Source organism: Bombina bombina, chromosome 1 (assembly GCF_027579735.1).
Source record: "Bombina bombina isolate aBomBom1 chromosome 1, aBomBom1.pri, whole genome shotgun sequence".
NCBI lineage: Eukaryota > Metazoa > Chordata > Amphibia > Anura > Bombinatoridae > Bombina > Bombina bombina.
Genome location: NC_069499.1, coordinates 867,112,657 through 867,129,926, shown reverse-complemented (window position 1 = coordinate 867,129,926; position 17,270 = coordinate 867,112,657). Strand labels below are relative to the sequence as shown.

General features: G+C 40.5%; 1 protein-coding gene across 3 annotated transcripts in view; it reads left to right on the top strand.

The window, feature by feature from the left end:
• CYLD (CYLD lysine 63 deubiquitinase) overlaps positions 1 to 17,270 on the top strand; it is a 467,344-nt gene that overhangs the window by 230,634 nt on the left and 219,440 nt on the right. For all 3 annotated transcript variants that reach the window (XM_053699515.1, XM_053699514.1, XM_053699513.1), the window contains exon 4: positions 5,495 to 5,600. In XM_053699515.1, the coding sequence (XP_053555490.1) occupies positions 5,495 to 5,600 (106 nt within the window). The remainder of the gene's footprint in view (positions 1 to 5,494; positions 5,601 to 17,270) is intronic.

Below are 17,270 nucleotides of genomic sequence, written 5' to 3'. Positions count from 1 at the left end.
CTAAATAGTTAAATGTGAACATTTGTCTTACCTTCCTATACAGGGAGTGCAGAATTATTAGGCAAATTAGTATTTTGACCACATCATCCTCTTTATGCATGTTGTCTTACTCCAAGCTGTATAGGCTCGAAAGCCTACTACCAATTAAGCATATTAGGTGATGTGCATCTCTGTAATGAGAAGGGGTGTGGTCTAATGACATCAACACCCTATATCAGGTGTGCATAATTATTAGGCAACTTCCTTTCCTTTGTCAAAATGGGTCAAAAGAAGGACTTGACAGGCTCAGAAAAGTCAAAAATAGTGAGATATCTTGCAGAGGGATGCAGCACTCTTAAAATTGCAAAGCTTCTGAAGCGTGATCATCGAACAATCAAGCGTTTCATTCAAAATAGTCAACAGGGTCGCAAGAAGCGTGTGGAAAAACCAAGGCGCAAAATAACTGCCCATGAACTGAGAAAAGTCAAGCGTGCAGCTGCCAAGATGCCAGTTGCCACCAGTTTGGCCATATTTCAGAGCTGCAACATCACTGGAGTGCCCAAAAGCACAAGGTGTGCAATACTCAGAGACATGGCCAAGGTAAGAAAGGCTGAAAGACGACCACCACTGAACAAGACACACAAGCTGAAACGTCAAGACTGGGCCAAGAAATATCTCAAGACTGATTTTTCTAAGGTTTTATGGACTGATGAAATGAGAGTGAGTCTTGATGGGCCAGATGGATGGGCCCGTGGCTGGATTGGTAAAGGGCAGAGAGCTCCAGTCCGACTCAGACGCCAGCAAGGTGGAGTACTGGTTTGGGCTGGTATCATCAAAGATGAGCTTGTGGGGCCTTTTCGGGTTGAGGATGGAGTCAAGCTCAACTCCCAGTCCTACTGCCAGTTTCTGGAAGACACCTTCTTCAAGCAGTGGTACAGGAAGAAGTCTGCATCCTTCAAGAAAAACATGATTTTCATGCAGGACAATGTTCCATCACACGCGTCCAAGTACTCCACAGCGTGGCTGGCAAGAAAGGGTATAGAAGAAGAAAATCTAATGACATGGCCTCCTTGTTCACCTGATCTGAACCCCATTGAGAACCTGTGGTCCTTCATCAAATGTGAGATTTACAAGGAGGGAAAACAGTACACCTCTCTGAACAGTGTCTGAGAGGCTGTGGTTGCTGCTGCACGCAATGTTGATGGTGAACAGATCAAAACACTGACAGAATCCATGGATGGCAGACTTTTGAGTGTCCTTGCAAAGATAGGTGGCTATATTGGTCACTGATTTGTTTTTGTTTTGTTTTTGAATGTCAGAAATGTATATTTGTGAATGTTGAGATGTTATATTGGTTTCACTGGTAAAAATAAATAATTGAAATGGGTATATATTTGTTTTTTGTTAAGTTGCCTAATAATTATGCACAGTAATAGTCACCTGCACACACAGATATCCCCCTAAAATAGCTAAAACTAAAAACAAACTAAAAACTACTTCCAAAAATATTCAGCTTTGATATTAATGAGTTTTTTGGGTTCATTGAGAACATGGTTGTTGTTCAATAATAAAATGAATCCTCAAAAATACAACTTGCCTAATAATTCTGCACTCCCTGTAGAAAGGGTACAATCTGTGGATACTAAAACCAAAGCTTGAAATGAGTCTACATGAATCTAAACAGCCTAAAAACATAGCTAGTTACTTAACATCTGGAATCCAGACACTGTTCAGACTTATGTCTAATAGTTCCATTCTATTATATGTCCCAAGTCCAGAGACATAGTAAGATTTATCCAGTATATTGGACAAACAGGCAAGCAGAAAGGATACATTTATTCAACTGGTTGGTGCTGTTCGCCCTTCCTTTTAGATCGAGGTAAGTCCCTTTTTAGGTAAGGGCCTCCACTCCAGTGCCGATGTGCTCAACGCCTTTGAGCCTGATGGAGCAGGAGCTGTGGTTGAAGATGTCTGCCTCAGATTAAATTGGTCTAGTAGTTCCAGGCCTTGTTTAAGCGAAGACATAATGTAGGATTGTCCATTGAATTGGAAGAACAACTTAACTGGAAATCCCCATCTGTACTTAATATTATGATGGCCTACACATTGAGTGATGGGTAAGAACAAGCTTTGTTTTGTAAGAGTATGCGTGGATAGGTCCAGGAATATTTGGAAGTCTTGGTATGGTTCTGGTAAAACTTTGCTCTGGAAGGACGCCTTGAGTATTTTTTCTCTGAGAATTAAATAGTGCCGGCGTATGATAACATCCCTGGGCTGTTCTGTTGTCGAGTTCCTGGGCCTATGGGCTCTGTGGGCTCTATCAATGAGCAATTATTGATCTGGTACAATACCTATGAGCACCCTAAAAAGGCCCAGCATAAATTCAAGAAGATTGGCCGTTGATATTTCCTCTGAGATTCTTCTGGTTTTGATATTATTTTGTCTCAACCTATCCTCTAGGTCTGTTAGTTTTGTTTCTAGGTCTGAGATCACTTCTGCAAGAGACTGAGAGTATGAGAGAAAGTTATTGGGGTCTATTGCGAGATCCTCATGCTTTCTCTCAAGAGTATCAGTTCTTTCTCCCAGCGTCGCCATTTCCCTCCTAAGGTCAGCCACAGAAGTTTTGATTTCTTGTTTTAGTGACGTGTAGTGGGTATCCATTTTATTGGATAGAGTAATGATCGACTCTAAGATAGATATCTCGTCAAGATGGGGTTTTGACCACTCTTGTAGAGTGAGGTGATCATGAATTCCTCATCAGACAGCTCACGGTCAGATTGCAGCTTGTTATTAAAATGGTCTGCCACTGTTCTCTTCTGGCCCTCAAATTGCTTAGTTTTCTTCATATTTGAGTGTGCCATTGCTGCAAGAGTCAGGGATCCACAAACTATAGGTGAACACTTGAGGGAAAAGGATATAATGATACAAGGCTCTGTTGGGATAGGAGAGGTAGTTGCCACTTTTGATTAAATATCAGCACCTGCAATAGCCCCCCGAGGCTTCCTCTTTAATTACTGCTTGGTGAGGGGCCCACCGCAACCCTAATGGTTATTTCACTCAATTAGACATATGTACTTATTTTCTAGTAGAAATATTAGCCAATTGATCTAAGAGCCCCTTACTCACTGCAAAATACTATAGTGGCTTTTAAGGTCCCTTTTGCATTAAAACAGTTAAGAAACAAGTTCAGAGATTCCTCTTCATTCAGCACCTATGAGTACTCTTATAATCCGCATCTGTGGCTAATATTATTCTCTTGTGTCCCCAACCAAGGTGGTGTTAGAAGTATAGGGCTTTGGGTGGTATTTTATTAAACCCTTATGTCTTAACAGATATCAGTACTTTTCTGGTGGTGCTTATTAAGTAGTAATGGCGCCTTTAATAAATAAAGGGGTAGATAATGTTAAATCAGTGGGGCTTTCTTTGGACCAGAGTTGTATTTTTAATGTCCAGTTTCAGCATACACGTGCCAGGCTTATTTAGGATATCTGTCTTCCTTGCCCAGGCACCTGTTACCCTGTGCTCACGGACCAGAAATTCAGTTAGGTTTTAAAATGTATACTTGCTAAGGGCTTGTTTGTACTGACTAGCACTATCCAGTGGGAACTAAGGGTCTAAGAGCCAGAGTTATGCCCCCTTTGTAGCTAAATTTCTTGCAGTGCTCTGTTATGCAACCCCTGATATGCACTGAAACTGAGCTGCATAGAGCAAAAGAAAATGGCGATTTGCGCAAAAACGGTGTAAAAGCTTGAACTTGCCTCCTTTTCTCCATTGAGCTTAATAAGCTTATGAGACCAGAGTGAGAGAGTGGTAATATAATTTAGGGCTGCCTTATGTCCACCGGCTTGAGCGTACTCACTGTTCTGATGCTGAAGCAGCTGCAGGTGGCCTACTTTTCCTGGATCCGTCCCGCTATGAAGTTTACTTCTTCAAGACCCAACTGATCCAGACAGGTAGCTGCCTATTAACTCCGGAGCGGAGCCCCAACCCTCCGGAGTTGCAAGCGAAATGACAGACTGGCTGTACGATGTAGCTCTGATGCTCAGCTACTGCTTCCAGTCAGACCCACCTAAGCGCTGACTCTAGATTAAGGCAGATAATTGCTCTTCACGCAAGCAGACCGTGATAAGCTGCAGCCCAAGAGTCTTGTAAAAGTAGTTTAGTGGGGTTTAGAATACTTCCACACAAAAATAAGAGGTTATATACTGTCAAAGGCTCAGGGGCTCTTTAGATGTACGTCTTATGAGTTCGGAAGTTAGCTCCGCCCCCACCCATCCTGATCACCTTTACAGGTAGCCTTTCTTTTGATGCTGCTACAGTGTTCTCTCTAGGAACATTGCTTATGGTCTATGCAAAAAATGCTTAGTATTGCTGCCCATCTCCTAATCCAGGACTGTAACGTGCCTCCACTTCCTCTAATTTTGATATAATGCTGTGGGTGGGACCCGGCACTTGGCTGTATTATAGAAACTAGTAATGGTTGGGGGATTCGGCACTAAGCCTGCTCAAAAACACAGTGAGACAAAAAAGCTGTGTGCACTCACAGTACGATACATAATGTCCGCTGAAAAGAAGGCTCTGCACCAATTTGAGTTTTACAAGCAGCCAGGTTTCCTGCCGCACATATGAAATGGTGGGACATGAAACCAAGCTATGGGGTAAAAATCAACCGTGCACAACCCTGGTGGTCGGGCCTTCAACTTGTTGAAAACATTTATTTATCTTAAATCATGCTCAGTTCATATATTAATGACCAACATAATTGTAATGAAAAGCTTAAAATTATACCCCAAGGATGCTTTTAAATTATTAAATTTGTACACAAAAATAAAAAAATGCCAGAATTTCAATTTATAATTGCAAGTGTTTTGACGTTTTAATTGTGAAAGTATTTACAATGATGTGACTTTAATAATTGCACGCCCGGTAAACTGGTATTATCTGAATAATCTGCAATCAATGTCCATATTGAATTCATAATGTACTATGTTTTCCATTCTCTTTTCTCCATATCTTTTACATCCATAAAAGTCTATTAATATCCTTGAAAACCTTGCAATACCCATTTTGTATTGTTTTTTGTGTTTAAAGTTTTCTGTTATATTTTTTATTAGTCTGTGTTATATAATTCCGTGGATTTAAATGGTGAAAACCTAAGCAAAAAAAAAAATAAAAAAAAAATATTTTAATCTACCATACAATCTTTTTGCATGATAATTTTCATTGAATGGAATACGGCCATCATCAGTCCTATTCCTTTTGCGTCAATAGATGCTAATTTGGGTAAATAAGAACTGTAGGTAGCATTTATTGTAGTGTATGTATAGTGTATTTATAGGAAAAGGGAAACCATGACCAGTTTATGTAAAAATTTCTATCTACAGCAAGAACGGGAATATATACTCATTAGTCATTTTGTTTACCTTTGTGTGTGGATAAACTGACTTATTGCTATGTATAAACCTTGCTATTCATCTGATGTGACTACTGAATGTTCTGCCCTCTGTGTGTATAGGATAATCCCATTGGGAACTGGGATGGAAGATACAATGGCATTCAACTGTGCAGCTTTGCTAGTGTGGAGAGCACTCTACTCTTGCACATTAATGATATCATCCCAGGTAGGATCATAATCTACTTGTTTTGTATGACTGTCAGAAATGCTGCTTCTGTTTTTTATTAATTGCGTCTGCACAATCTGAAATATCTACTTTTATTGCCATTGTTGTGACATAGTATGCTGATGCTGATAAATAAACATCTGGCATGTGTTAGTTTGTCCTATCTACTGTTGCGAGACAAATAAAGCACATGTTCTAGAATAACAACAGAGATGTATCCATGTGCAAGCCAGTGATAATAAATACTTTAAACCATTTGATTCTTTCATATCAAAGAAGAAAAGGCCAGAGAGGCTTTTTAGATCATTTCATAGTAAAAGGTTAAATATTTCCTTGCCAGCTTTTACTCCGTGGAGGTGCTTTTTATTGGACTTGCAATATAAAGTAAAGCCATTTTCTAATATGACATTTTACATTTCTGATGTTTTAAAGTGACATACAAATGCAAAAATAAATATTCTCATTTTTATTATTCCACTATTGTTTGTATATAACTGAGTTTATCTCTGTTAGTCAGCATCGGAGCAGCCAAGCAATAGTGGGAGCTAGCTGAACAAATCTGATGAGCCATTGACACGGTATCTGTAGGTAGCCACAAGTTAGCTCCAGACTGGCAGTGCATTCCCACTCCTAAGCTGGACATGCATATATATGCCACATGTTACTGTGATCAGCTGTGGATTGAGAGCTAAATTTGTGGGGCTAAACACATTGTTAAAGGGATATTATATTTCTCCAACATTGGTGTGTCCGGTCCACGGCGTCATCCTTACTTGTGGGATATCTCTTCCCCAACAGGAAATGGCAAAGAGTCCCAGCAAAGCTGGCCATATAGTCCCTCCTAGGCTCCGCCCACCCCAGTCATTCTCTTGCCGTTGCACAGGCAACATTTCCACGGAGATGGTTAAGAGTTTTTTTGGTGTTTAAATGTAGTTTTTATTCTTCTATCAAGTGTTTGTTATTTTATTTTGTTTTCTTTTTTTTTTTTTTTTTAAAGTTTTTATTGAGGTTATGCGAAAAACCAATACAGCTTATGCAAAATAATATTGTACAAAACATGCATAAATGGTACATTTCACATATACTACTTCCATCTAAATAAGTAAAATCTGCAGCATAGGCTAAACTATGGAAGAGTCAGGAACCTCTTTTCTATAAGTATATGATAAAATGGATTAACAAGATATATTTCAAGCAACAATAACAGTACAAATGCTGAGTAAGGTGAGTTTTCTCACTTAGTATTTAGGCACCCTCTGGACTTACTCTAGGAGAGGAAAGTGGGCAATGTGAGTGGACCTAGAAAAATATAGTGAATGAACACTTATGCTGTTAAATAATATTAACATTGGAGGGGTCCTTTCTAGAATTAAATAATATAGTGAGATTTGTAGGTATAATGCAATAGTCGATAGATATATAAACATACATGGTGAACAGAATGCAATAATCGATATATATATATCTAAACATATATGGTAAACAGCACTTAGTAACCAAGAGGTCACTAGTTAAATATTTAGAAAACACAGTAGAATATATAGGTATGGTGCAATATAGTAAACATGGTGACTTAGAGTAGGATGGCAACTAGTATGTCAAACAATAGATACGGTAAGGACGCCATTCCTGTACTGACATAATATGATATATAGATATGGTGTAATATTCATTATGCGGTATGGGTAAGATAAACCGCGCATAGAATTCTCCCAGATTGGGAGGCTTATTGTGGGCGGGTGGTGGGGGGGGGGGGGAGTGTTTGTTATTTTAAAATAGTGCTGGTATGTACTATTTACTCTGAAACAGAAAAGGATGAAGATTTCGGTTTGTGAGAGGAAGATGTTTGCAGACAGTAATTAAAATCGATTGCTGTTTCCACATAGGACTGTTGAGATGAAGTAACTTCAGTTGGGGGAAACAGTTAGCAGACTTTTCTGCTTAAGGTATGACTAGCCATATTTCTAACAAGACCATGTAATGCTGGAAGGCTGTCATTTCCCCTCATGGGGACCGGTAAGCCATTTTCTTAGTCTAGAACAGAATAAAGGGCTTAATATGGGCTATAAAACTGGTAGACACTTTTATGGGCTAAATCGATTGCTTTATTTGGGCATTTTATTCATATTTATGCTGACAATTCGCATTTATAAACTTGGGGAACGTTTATTAAACGGCAGGCACTATGTTAGACACCTTTTCCAGTCAGGGGGCCTTCCTAGTTGTAGACTGAGCCTCATTTTCGCGCCATTACTGCGCAGTTGTTTTTTGAGAGCAGGGCATTCAGATGCATGTGTGAGGATCTGAAATTTGCTGGAAAAGCTTCTAGAAGGCGTCAATTGGTATCGTATTCCCCTCTGGGCTTGGTTGGGTCTCAGCAAAGGCTATAACTGGGACTGTATAGGGGTTAAATTTGTAAACGGCTCTGGTTCCGTTATTTTAAGGGTTAAAGCTCTGAAATTTGGTGTGCAATACTCTTAATGCTTTAAGACACTGTGGTGAAATTTTGGTAATTTTTTAACAATTCCTTCATACTTTTTCACATATTCAGTAATAAAGTGTTTTCTGTTTAAAATTTAAAGAGACAGTAACGGTTTTGTTTTAAAACGTTTTTTGTGCTTTGTTGACAAGTTTAAGCCTGTTTAACATGTCTGTGCCTTCGGATAAGCTATGTTCTATATGTATGAAAGCCAATGTGTCTCCCCATTTAAATTTATGTGATAATTGTGCCATAGCGTCCAAACAAAGTAAGGACAGTACTGCCACAGATAATGAAATTGCCCAAGATGATTCCTCAGATGAGGGGAGTAAACATGATACTACATCATCTCCTACTGTGTCTACACCAGTTTTGCCCACACAGGAGGCCCCTAGTACATCTAGTGCGCATTACCATGCAACAATTAACGGCTGTAATGGATAGCTCCATAGCAAATATTTTATCCAAAATGCCTACTTATCAGAGAAAGCGCGATTGCTCTGTTTTAAACACTGAAGAGCAGGAGGGCGCTGATGATAATTGTTCTGTCATACCCTCACACCAATCTGAAGGGGCCATGAGGGAGGTTTTGTCAGATGGAGAAATTTCAGATTCAGGAAAAATTTCTCAACAAGCTGAACCTGATGTTGTGACATTTAAATTAGAATATCTCCGTGCACTGCTTAAGGAGGTGTTATCTACTCTGGATGATTGTGACAACTTGGTCATTCCAGAGAAATTATGCAAGATGGACAAGTTCCTAGAGGTTCCGGTGCACCCCGACGCTTTTCCTATACCCAAGCGGGTGGCGGACATAGTAAATAAGGAGTGGGAAAAGCCCGGCATACCTTTTGTTCCCCCCCCATATTTAAGAAATTATTTCCTATGGTCGACCCCAGAAAGGACTTATGGCAGACAGTCCCTAAGGTCGAGGGGGCAGTTTCTACTCTAAACAAACGCACTACTATTCCTATCGAAGATAGTTGTGCTTTCAAAGATCTTATGGATAAAAAATTGGAGGGTTTGCTTAAAAAGATTTTTGTACAGCAAGGTTACCTTCTACAACCCATTTCGTGCATTGTTCCTGTCACTACAGCAGCGTGGTTCTGGTTCGAGGAACTAGAAAACTCGCTTAGTAGAGAGACTCCATATGAGGAGGTTATGGAAAGAGTTCACGCACTTAAGTTGGCTAACTCTTTTATTTTAGATGGCGCTTTGCAATTAGCTAGATTAGCGGCGAAAAATTCAGGGTTTGCTATCGTGGCGCGCAGAGCGCTTTGGCTAAAGTCTTGGTCAGCGGATGTGTCATCCAAGACAAAATTGCTTAACATCCCTTTCAAAGGTAAAACTCTATTTGGACCAGAATTGAAAGAGATTATTTCAGACATCACTGGGGGAAAGGGCCACGCCCTTCCACAAGATAGGCCTTTCAAGGCCAAAAATAAGTCTAATTTTCGTTCCTTTCGCAATTTCAGGAACGGACCGGCCTATAATTCTGCATCCTCTAAGCAAGAGGGTAATGCCTCACAACCCAAACCAGCCTGGAAACCGATGCAAGGCTGGAACAAGGGTAAGCAGGCCAAGAAGCCTGCCGCTGCTAACAAAACAGCATGAAGGAGTAGCCCCCGATCCGGGACCGGATCTAGTGGGGGGCAGACTCTCTCTCTTTGCTCAGGCTTGGGCAAGAGATGTTCAGGATCCCTGGGCGCTAGAAATAGTTTCTCAAGGTTATCTCCTGGAATTCAGGGAACTACCCCCAAGGGGAAGGTTCCACATGTCTCACTTATCCTCAAACCAAATAAAGAGACAGGCGTTCTTACATTGTGTTGAAGACCTGTTAAAGATGGGAGTGATATACCCAGTTCCAATAAAGGAACAAGGAATGGGATTTTATTCCAATCTGTTCGTAGTTCCCAAAAAAGAGGGAACTTTCAGACCAATTTTGGATTTGAAGATCCTAAACAAATTTCTCAGGGTACCATCGTTCAAGATGGAAACCATTCGAACGATTCTACCCACTATCCAGGAAAGTCAATTTATGACTACCGTGGATCTAAAGGATGCGTACCTACATATTCCTATCCACAAAGAACATCATCAGTTCCTAAGGTTCGCTTTTCTGGACAAGCATTACCAGTTTGTGGCCCTCCCATTCGGGTTAGCCACTGCTCCAATGATTTTCGCAAAGGTACTAGGGTCCCTTCTAGCGGTTCTAAGACCGAGGGGCATTGCAGTAGTACCTTACTTGGACGACATTCTAATACAAGCGTCGTCCCTGTCAAAAGCAAAGGCTCATACAGACATCGTTCTGGCCTTTCTCAGATCACATGGATGGAAGGTGAACATAGAAAAAAGTTCTGTCTCTGTCGACAAGAGTTCCCTTCTTGGGAAAAATAATAGATTCCTTAGAAATGAGGATTTTTCTGACAGAGGTCAGAAAGTCAAAACTTCTAAGCTCTTGTCAAGTTCTTCATTCTGTTCCTCGTCCTTCCATAGCGCAGTGCATGGAAGTAGTAGGGTTGATGGTTGCAGCAATGGACATAGTTCCTTTTGCACGAATTCATCTAAGACCATTACAACTGTGCATGCTCAAACAGTGGAATGGGGACTATACAGACTTGTCTCCAATGATTCAAGTAGATCAGAAGACCAGAGATTCACTCCGTTGGTGGCTGACCCTGGACCATCTGTCCCAGGGAATGAGCTTCCGCAGACCAGAGTGGGTCATTGTCACGACCGACGCCAGTCTAGTGGGCTGGGGCGCGGTCTGGGAATCCCTGAAAGCTCAGGGTCTATGGTCTCGGGAAGAGTCTTTTCTCCCGATAAACATTCTGGAACTGAGAGCGATATTCAATGCTCTCAGGGCTTGGCCTCAACTAGCAAGGGCCAGATTCATAAGGTTCCAATCAGACAACATGACGACCGTTGCGTATATCAATCATCAGGGGGGAACAAGGAGTTCCCTGGCGATGAAAGAAGTGACCAAAATAATTCAATGGGCGGAGGATCACTCCTGCCACCTGTCTGCGATCCACATCCCAGGTGTGGAAAATTGGGAGGCGGATTTTCTGAGTCGTCAGACATTCCATCCGGGGGAGTGGGAACTCCATCCGGAGATCCTTGCCCAAATAACTCAATTATGGGGCATTCCAGACATGGATCTGATGGCGTCTCGTCAGAACTTCAAGGTTCCTTGCTACGGGTCCAGATCCAGGGATCCCAAGGCGACTCTAGTAGATGCACTAGTAGCACCTTGGACCTTCAACCTAGCTTATGTATTTCCACCGTTTCCTCTCATTCCCAGGCTGGTAGCCAGGATCAATCAGGAGAGGGCCTCGGTGATCTTGATAGCTCCTGCGTGGCACGCAGGACTTGGTATGCAGACCTGGTGAATATGTCATCGGTTCCACCATGGAAGCTACCTTTGAGACAGGACCTTCTTGTTCAGGGTCCATTCGAACATCCAAATCTGGTCTCCCTCCAGCTGACAGCTTGGAGATTGAACGCTTGATTCTATCGAAGCGTGGGTTTTCAGATTCTGTGATAGATACTCTGGTTCAGGCCAGAAAACCGGTAACTAGAAAGATTTACCATAAAATATGGAAAAGATATATCTGTTGGTGTGAATCCAAAGGATTCCCATGGAATAAGATAAAAATTCCTAAGATTCTCTCCTTTCTACAAGAAGGTTTGGAGAAAGGATTATCTGCAAGTTCTCTAAAGGGACAGATCTCTGCTTTATCTGTCTTACTACACAAAAGACTGGCAGCTGTGCCAGATGTTCAAGCATTTGTTCAGGCTCTGGTTAGGATCAAGCCTGTTTACAGACCTTTGACTCCTCCCTGGAGTCTAAATCTAGTACTTTCAGTTCTTCAAGGGGTTCCGTTTGAACCTTTACATTCCATAGATATTAAGTTACTATCTTGGAAAGTTTTGTTTTTGGTTGCAATTTCTCCTGCTAGAAGAGTTTCAGAATTATCTGCTCTGCAGTTTTCTCCGCCCTATCTGGTGTTCCATGCAGATAAGGTGGTTTTGCGTACTAAGCCTGGTTTTCTTCCTAAGGTTGTTTCTAACAAAAATATTAACCAGGAGATAGTTGTACCTTCTTTATCTCCGGATCCAGTTTCAAAGAAGGAACGTTTGTTACACAATTTGGACGTAGTCCATGCTCTAAAATTCTATTTAGAGGCTACAAAAGATTTCAGACAAACATCTTCCTTGTTTGTTGTTTATTCTGGTAAAAGGAGAGGTCAAAAAGCGACTTCTACCTCTCTTTCCTTTTGGCTTAAAAGCATCAGCCGATTGGCTTATGAGACTGCCGGACGGCAGCCTCCTGAAAGAATCACAGCTCACTTCACTAGGGCTGTGGCTTCCACATGGGCCTTCAAGAACGAGGCTTCTGTTGACCAGATATGTAAGGCAGCGACTTGGTCTTCACTGCACACTTTTGCCAAATTTTACAAATTTGATACTTTTGCTTCTTCGGAGGCTATTTTTGGGAGAAAGGTTTTGCAAGCTGTGGTGCCTTCCGTTTAGGTAACCTGATTTGCTCCCTCCCTTCATCCGTGTCCTAAAGCTTTGGTATTGGTTCCCACAAGTAAGGATGACGCCGTGGACCGGACACACCAATGTTGGAGAAAACAGAATTTATGCTTACCTGATAAATTACTAATAAATTACCTGATAAATTACTTTCTCCAACGGTGTGTCCGGTCCACGGCCCGCCCTTGTTTTTTAATCAGGTCTGATGAATTATTTTCTCTAACTACAGTCACCACGGTACCATATGGTTTCTCCTATATATATTTCCTCCTGTCCGTCGGTCGAATGACTGGGGTGGGCGGAGCCTAGGAGGGACTATATGGCCAGCTTTGCTGGGACTCTTTGCCATTTCCTGTTGGGGAAGAGATATTCCCACAAGTAAGGATGACGCCGTGGACCGGACACACCGTTGGAGAAAGTAATTTATCAGGTAAGCATAAATTCTGTTTTTAAAAATGTTCTCCCATTTAATGATATTCCAATGGTCCATTTTACCTTCTGGAGTGTATTTAATTCTTTGCAAACATCAGTTACCTTTTATTTTGTTAATTGAAACTGTTTTTCATGTTAAAATCACTACCTATACTTAAAATATGAATACAAACTTATCCTTGGTAGAAAAGCTATGTAATCAGGAGACAATATTGCTTATTAATCTCGGGGGGGGGGGACTTTTTAAAATTTAAAATAACTGATTGCGCTCATTGAACCCCAACGCCATAATTAGCATTCCAACTCCTATCTATTAAGCTCTCTGCTTAGACAAAGATATCGTGAGCGGGTCTCCTTTACCTGTATACTCATCTCATTTATATAGGCATGACTTAAAATTCCCCATACATTTAATTCTCTGCAGTAGGTATAACAACATTGGAACACATTAGGGGGAAATATATTGTATAGTACAGTGTACATTTAAACACGTTTTACGGTATTTTCTAATTATAATACAGACAGAGCATGTAATTAAAAAAAATAATTGTACTTATATTATCAAATTTACTGCATTCTCTTGGTATCCGTTGTTGAAGAGTAACCTATTTTGGCTCATAGGAGCTCAGGAGTGTGCACGTGTCTTTAGCACTCTATGGCAGCGCTGTTTGCTACAGTTTCTATAGCAATGTTATGCATTTGTGCAAATACTGTTGCCATAGAGGGCTAAAGATCAGTGCACACTCCTAAGGCTACCTATATTAACTCTACTCTTTAACAACTTGCTCCAAATGGACATAGGTACTATGTCACACAGTACTTTGCACATTTTGCACCCTTATTATATGAAGCCAGATTGCTGATCATCTTCTGCAAGGTTTAAGAAATTATATCCTTTACCAGCTGCTAATGTTGAATTGTGGGAAACTGTTTCTAAGGTTCATGGGGCTATTTCCACTCTGGCTAAATGTACTACTATTCCTATAGAAGACCGTTCTTTTAGAAGACTGTGCTTCTTTTAAAGACCTTTTGGACAGGACATTAGAGTCCTTTTTTAGAAGCAGGGTATATGTTTAGGCCAGCTATTTCTATTGCTGATATGGCTTCTGCTTCTTCTTACTGGTTATCCGATCTTTCAGAACACTGTTCTGAAAGATCGTTTTATTGACTCTGCCAGTGAGAATCTTTTGGGTTTACTGAAGAGTGAGAATTCCTTTATTTGTGATGCTGTATTTGATATTATGAATATTAATGTCAAAAGCATGTCTTTAGCAGTCATTGCTAGAAGTGCTTTATGGCTTAAATCCTGGTTTGTTGATATGGTGTTTAAATCCAGACTTGTATCCCTTTCTTTTCAAGGAAATTATTTCTACTGTTACTGGTGGAAAAGGGACTTTTTTTTCCTTTAAGACAAGAAGTGTAAGTGTTTTTCGTTCCTTTTGTCTGAATAAGGATTATAAAGTTGACTCCTCTGTTCAGAAGCAGTGCTCTGAAGGCCTAGTATGAAGGCCTAGTGCTAACTAGAACATATCTAAGCAGGCCAAGAAATTTACCAATACTACCAAATCTGCATGTAGGTGCGGCCCCTGGCCTAGAGGTTCTGGTAGGGGGAAGTTTATGCCTTTTTCAGGAGGCATGGTTTCAGTCCCTTCTAGATCCCTAGTTCTGAATATAGTATCCTAGGGTTCAGAACAACTCCTCCTGTCCAATTTTCCAAGGAATCCTTTAAAGGCTCAAGCCATTTTCAATCAGTTTCAGATCTGAAATCTATGGGAGTTATTGTGCCAGATCCTTTGCAGGTGCAGGTTTTATTCAAATCTCTTCATTGTTCCACAAAAGGAAAGCTCTGAATAAGTTTGTAAGAATTCAATCCTTCAAAATGGAAACTATTCAGACTGCCTTTTTTTTTCAACAAGGTCAGTTTATGTCCACAATACATTTTAAAGGATGCTTATCTGCGTGTACCAATCCACAGGGATCATTGACAGTTTCTGAGGTTTTCTTTTCTAGATAGCACTTTCAGTTTGTTGATCTACCATTTGGTGTGGCTACAGTTTGAAGAATCTTTACAAAGATTTTAGTTGCCTATTAGATCTCAGGTTACCTAGACAATATTTTGGTTCAAGCTCCATCTTTTCCTCTAGCAGAATTTCATACCAATAGACTGTTGTTGTTTCTTCAAAAGTATGGTGGAAGGATCAATTTTCCAAAGAGTTCTTTTTGCTCCTCAAAGGTGAATTTTCTGGGAATTAAAATTGGTGTCAACTTGTCTGAAACTTCATTCTTTATCATTCCCTTCAGTGGCTATGTGTATGGAAGTTCTAGGTTTCAGGATTGCAGCACCGGACGCTAATCCCTTTTGCTTATTTTCATATGAGTCCTTTTCAACTTTGCATGCTGTACCAATGGTGCAAGGACTATACTCCTGATATCACAATTGATATTCTTAGACACAACTTTCTCTGACTTGTTGGTTAAACCACCACTTTATTCTTCTGGGGGCTTTTTTTGCTTGCCCTGTCTGGTCTGTGATCACTACAGATGCAAGTCTTACAGTTTGGGGAGCCGTCTGGGGGTCTCTAACAGCACAAGGAGTTTGGAATCCTCGGGAGGCAACGTTAACAATCGATATCTTGGAACTTCCTGCTCTTTTTTCAGGGCTCTTCAGGCTTGGCCTCTATTGAAGAAGGAGCCTTGTCTACGACAGACAATATCACAACAGTGACATATGTCATTCATCAAGGGGTAACTTGAAGTTCCTTAGCCATGATAGAAGTGTCTTGAGAATAATTTCTTGGGCGGAATCCAATTCCTGTCTCATCACTGCGATTCACATCCCAGGTGTAGACAGCTATCTCAATCGTCAGTCCCTCCATCCGGTAGAGTGGTCTCTCCACCTAGATGTGTTTTTTCAGATTGTTCAAATATGGGATCTTCCGGAAAAAGATCTGATAGCCTCTCAGTTGAACAAAAACTTCCCAGATACCTTGCGTGGTCCAGGGATCCTGAAGCGGAGCTGTTGGATGCTCTAGCAGTAACTTGATCTTACCAGCCTGCTTACTTATTCCCTCTTTCTGTCCTGCTTCCCAGAGGGCTTTTCAAAATCAAGATTGAACTGTCCTCTGTAATTCTGATACCCCCTGCGTGGCCTCATAGGATTTGGTAAGCAGATCTAGTTCACATGTCCAGCTGTCCGCCGTGGCTTCTTTCTCTAAGGCGAGATCTTCTGTCTCAGGGTCATTCTTTCCATCCAGATTTAAGGTCTCTAAACTTAATCGCATGGAAATTGAACACTCAGTTCTCAGTCACAGAGGTTTCTCTTACTCACTGATTAACACCATAATTCAGGCCCACAAGCCTGTTTCAAGACAGATCTATCACAAAGCTTGGAAAACTTATATTTCATGGTGTTCTGCTCATGATTACTTATTTTTTTTAGAATTCCTAGGATTCTTCAGTTTCTTCAGGATGGTTTGAATAAAGGTTTTTCTGTCAGTACTTTGAAAGGACAAATCTCTGTTCCACAGAAAAATTGCGCATGTTCATTGTTTTGTTCAGGCTTTAATTCAAATGAATCCTGCTATTAAATCAATTTCTCCTCCTTGGAGTCTGAATTTGGTTTTAAAGATTTTGCAGGCTCCTCCTTTTGAGCCTATGCATTCTTTGGATATTAAACTACTTTCTTGGAAAGTTTTATTTATTTTGGCTATGTCTTCTGCTAGAAGAGTTTCTGAATTGTCTGCTCTCTCTTGTGAGTCTCCTGTTTCTGATTTTCCATCAAGATAAAGCTGTTTTGCGGACTTAATTAAAATTTTTACCCAAGGTTGTTGTTAATTCTAACAACATTAATAGGGAAATTATTGTTCCCTTTTTGCGTCCTAATCCGAAAGAATCTTCTTCTTTTGATGTTGTTAGAGTATTAAAATATTATGTTGATGCTACTAAAGATTTCAGAAAAGAGGTGTTCAAAGGAGTAAAAGCCAAAAAAGAGGAGCAGGAAAAAAGATGTGCATTCAAACAAAACATTTAACCCAAAAAATGGGTGGGGCCTTGTGGACTCTTGCCACTGCCACCATGAAAGAAATTAATTTATAAAATAAGTTCTTACACAAATTATGTTTTCTTTCATGTAGGTGGTGAGCATCCACGAGGCCCCACGCATTTTTGGTTACTTTTTTTTGTTTAAATGCACACCTTTTTTCTGCTCCTCTTTTATG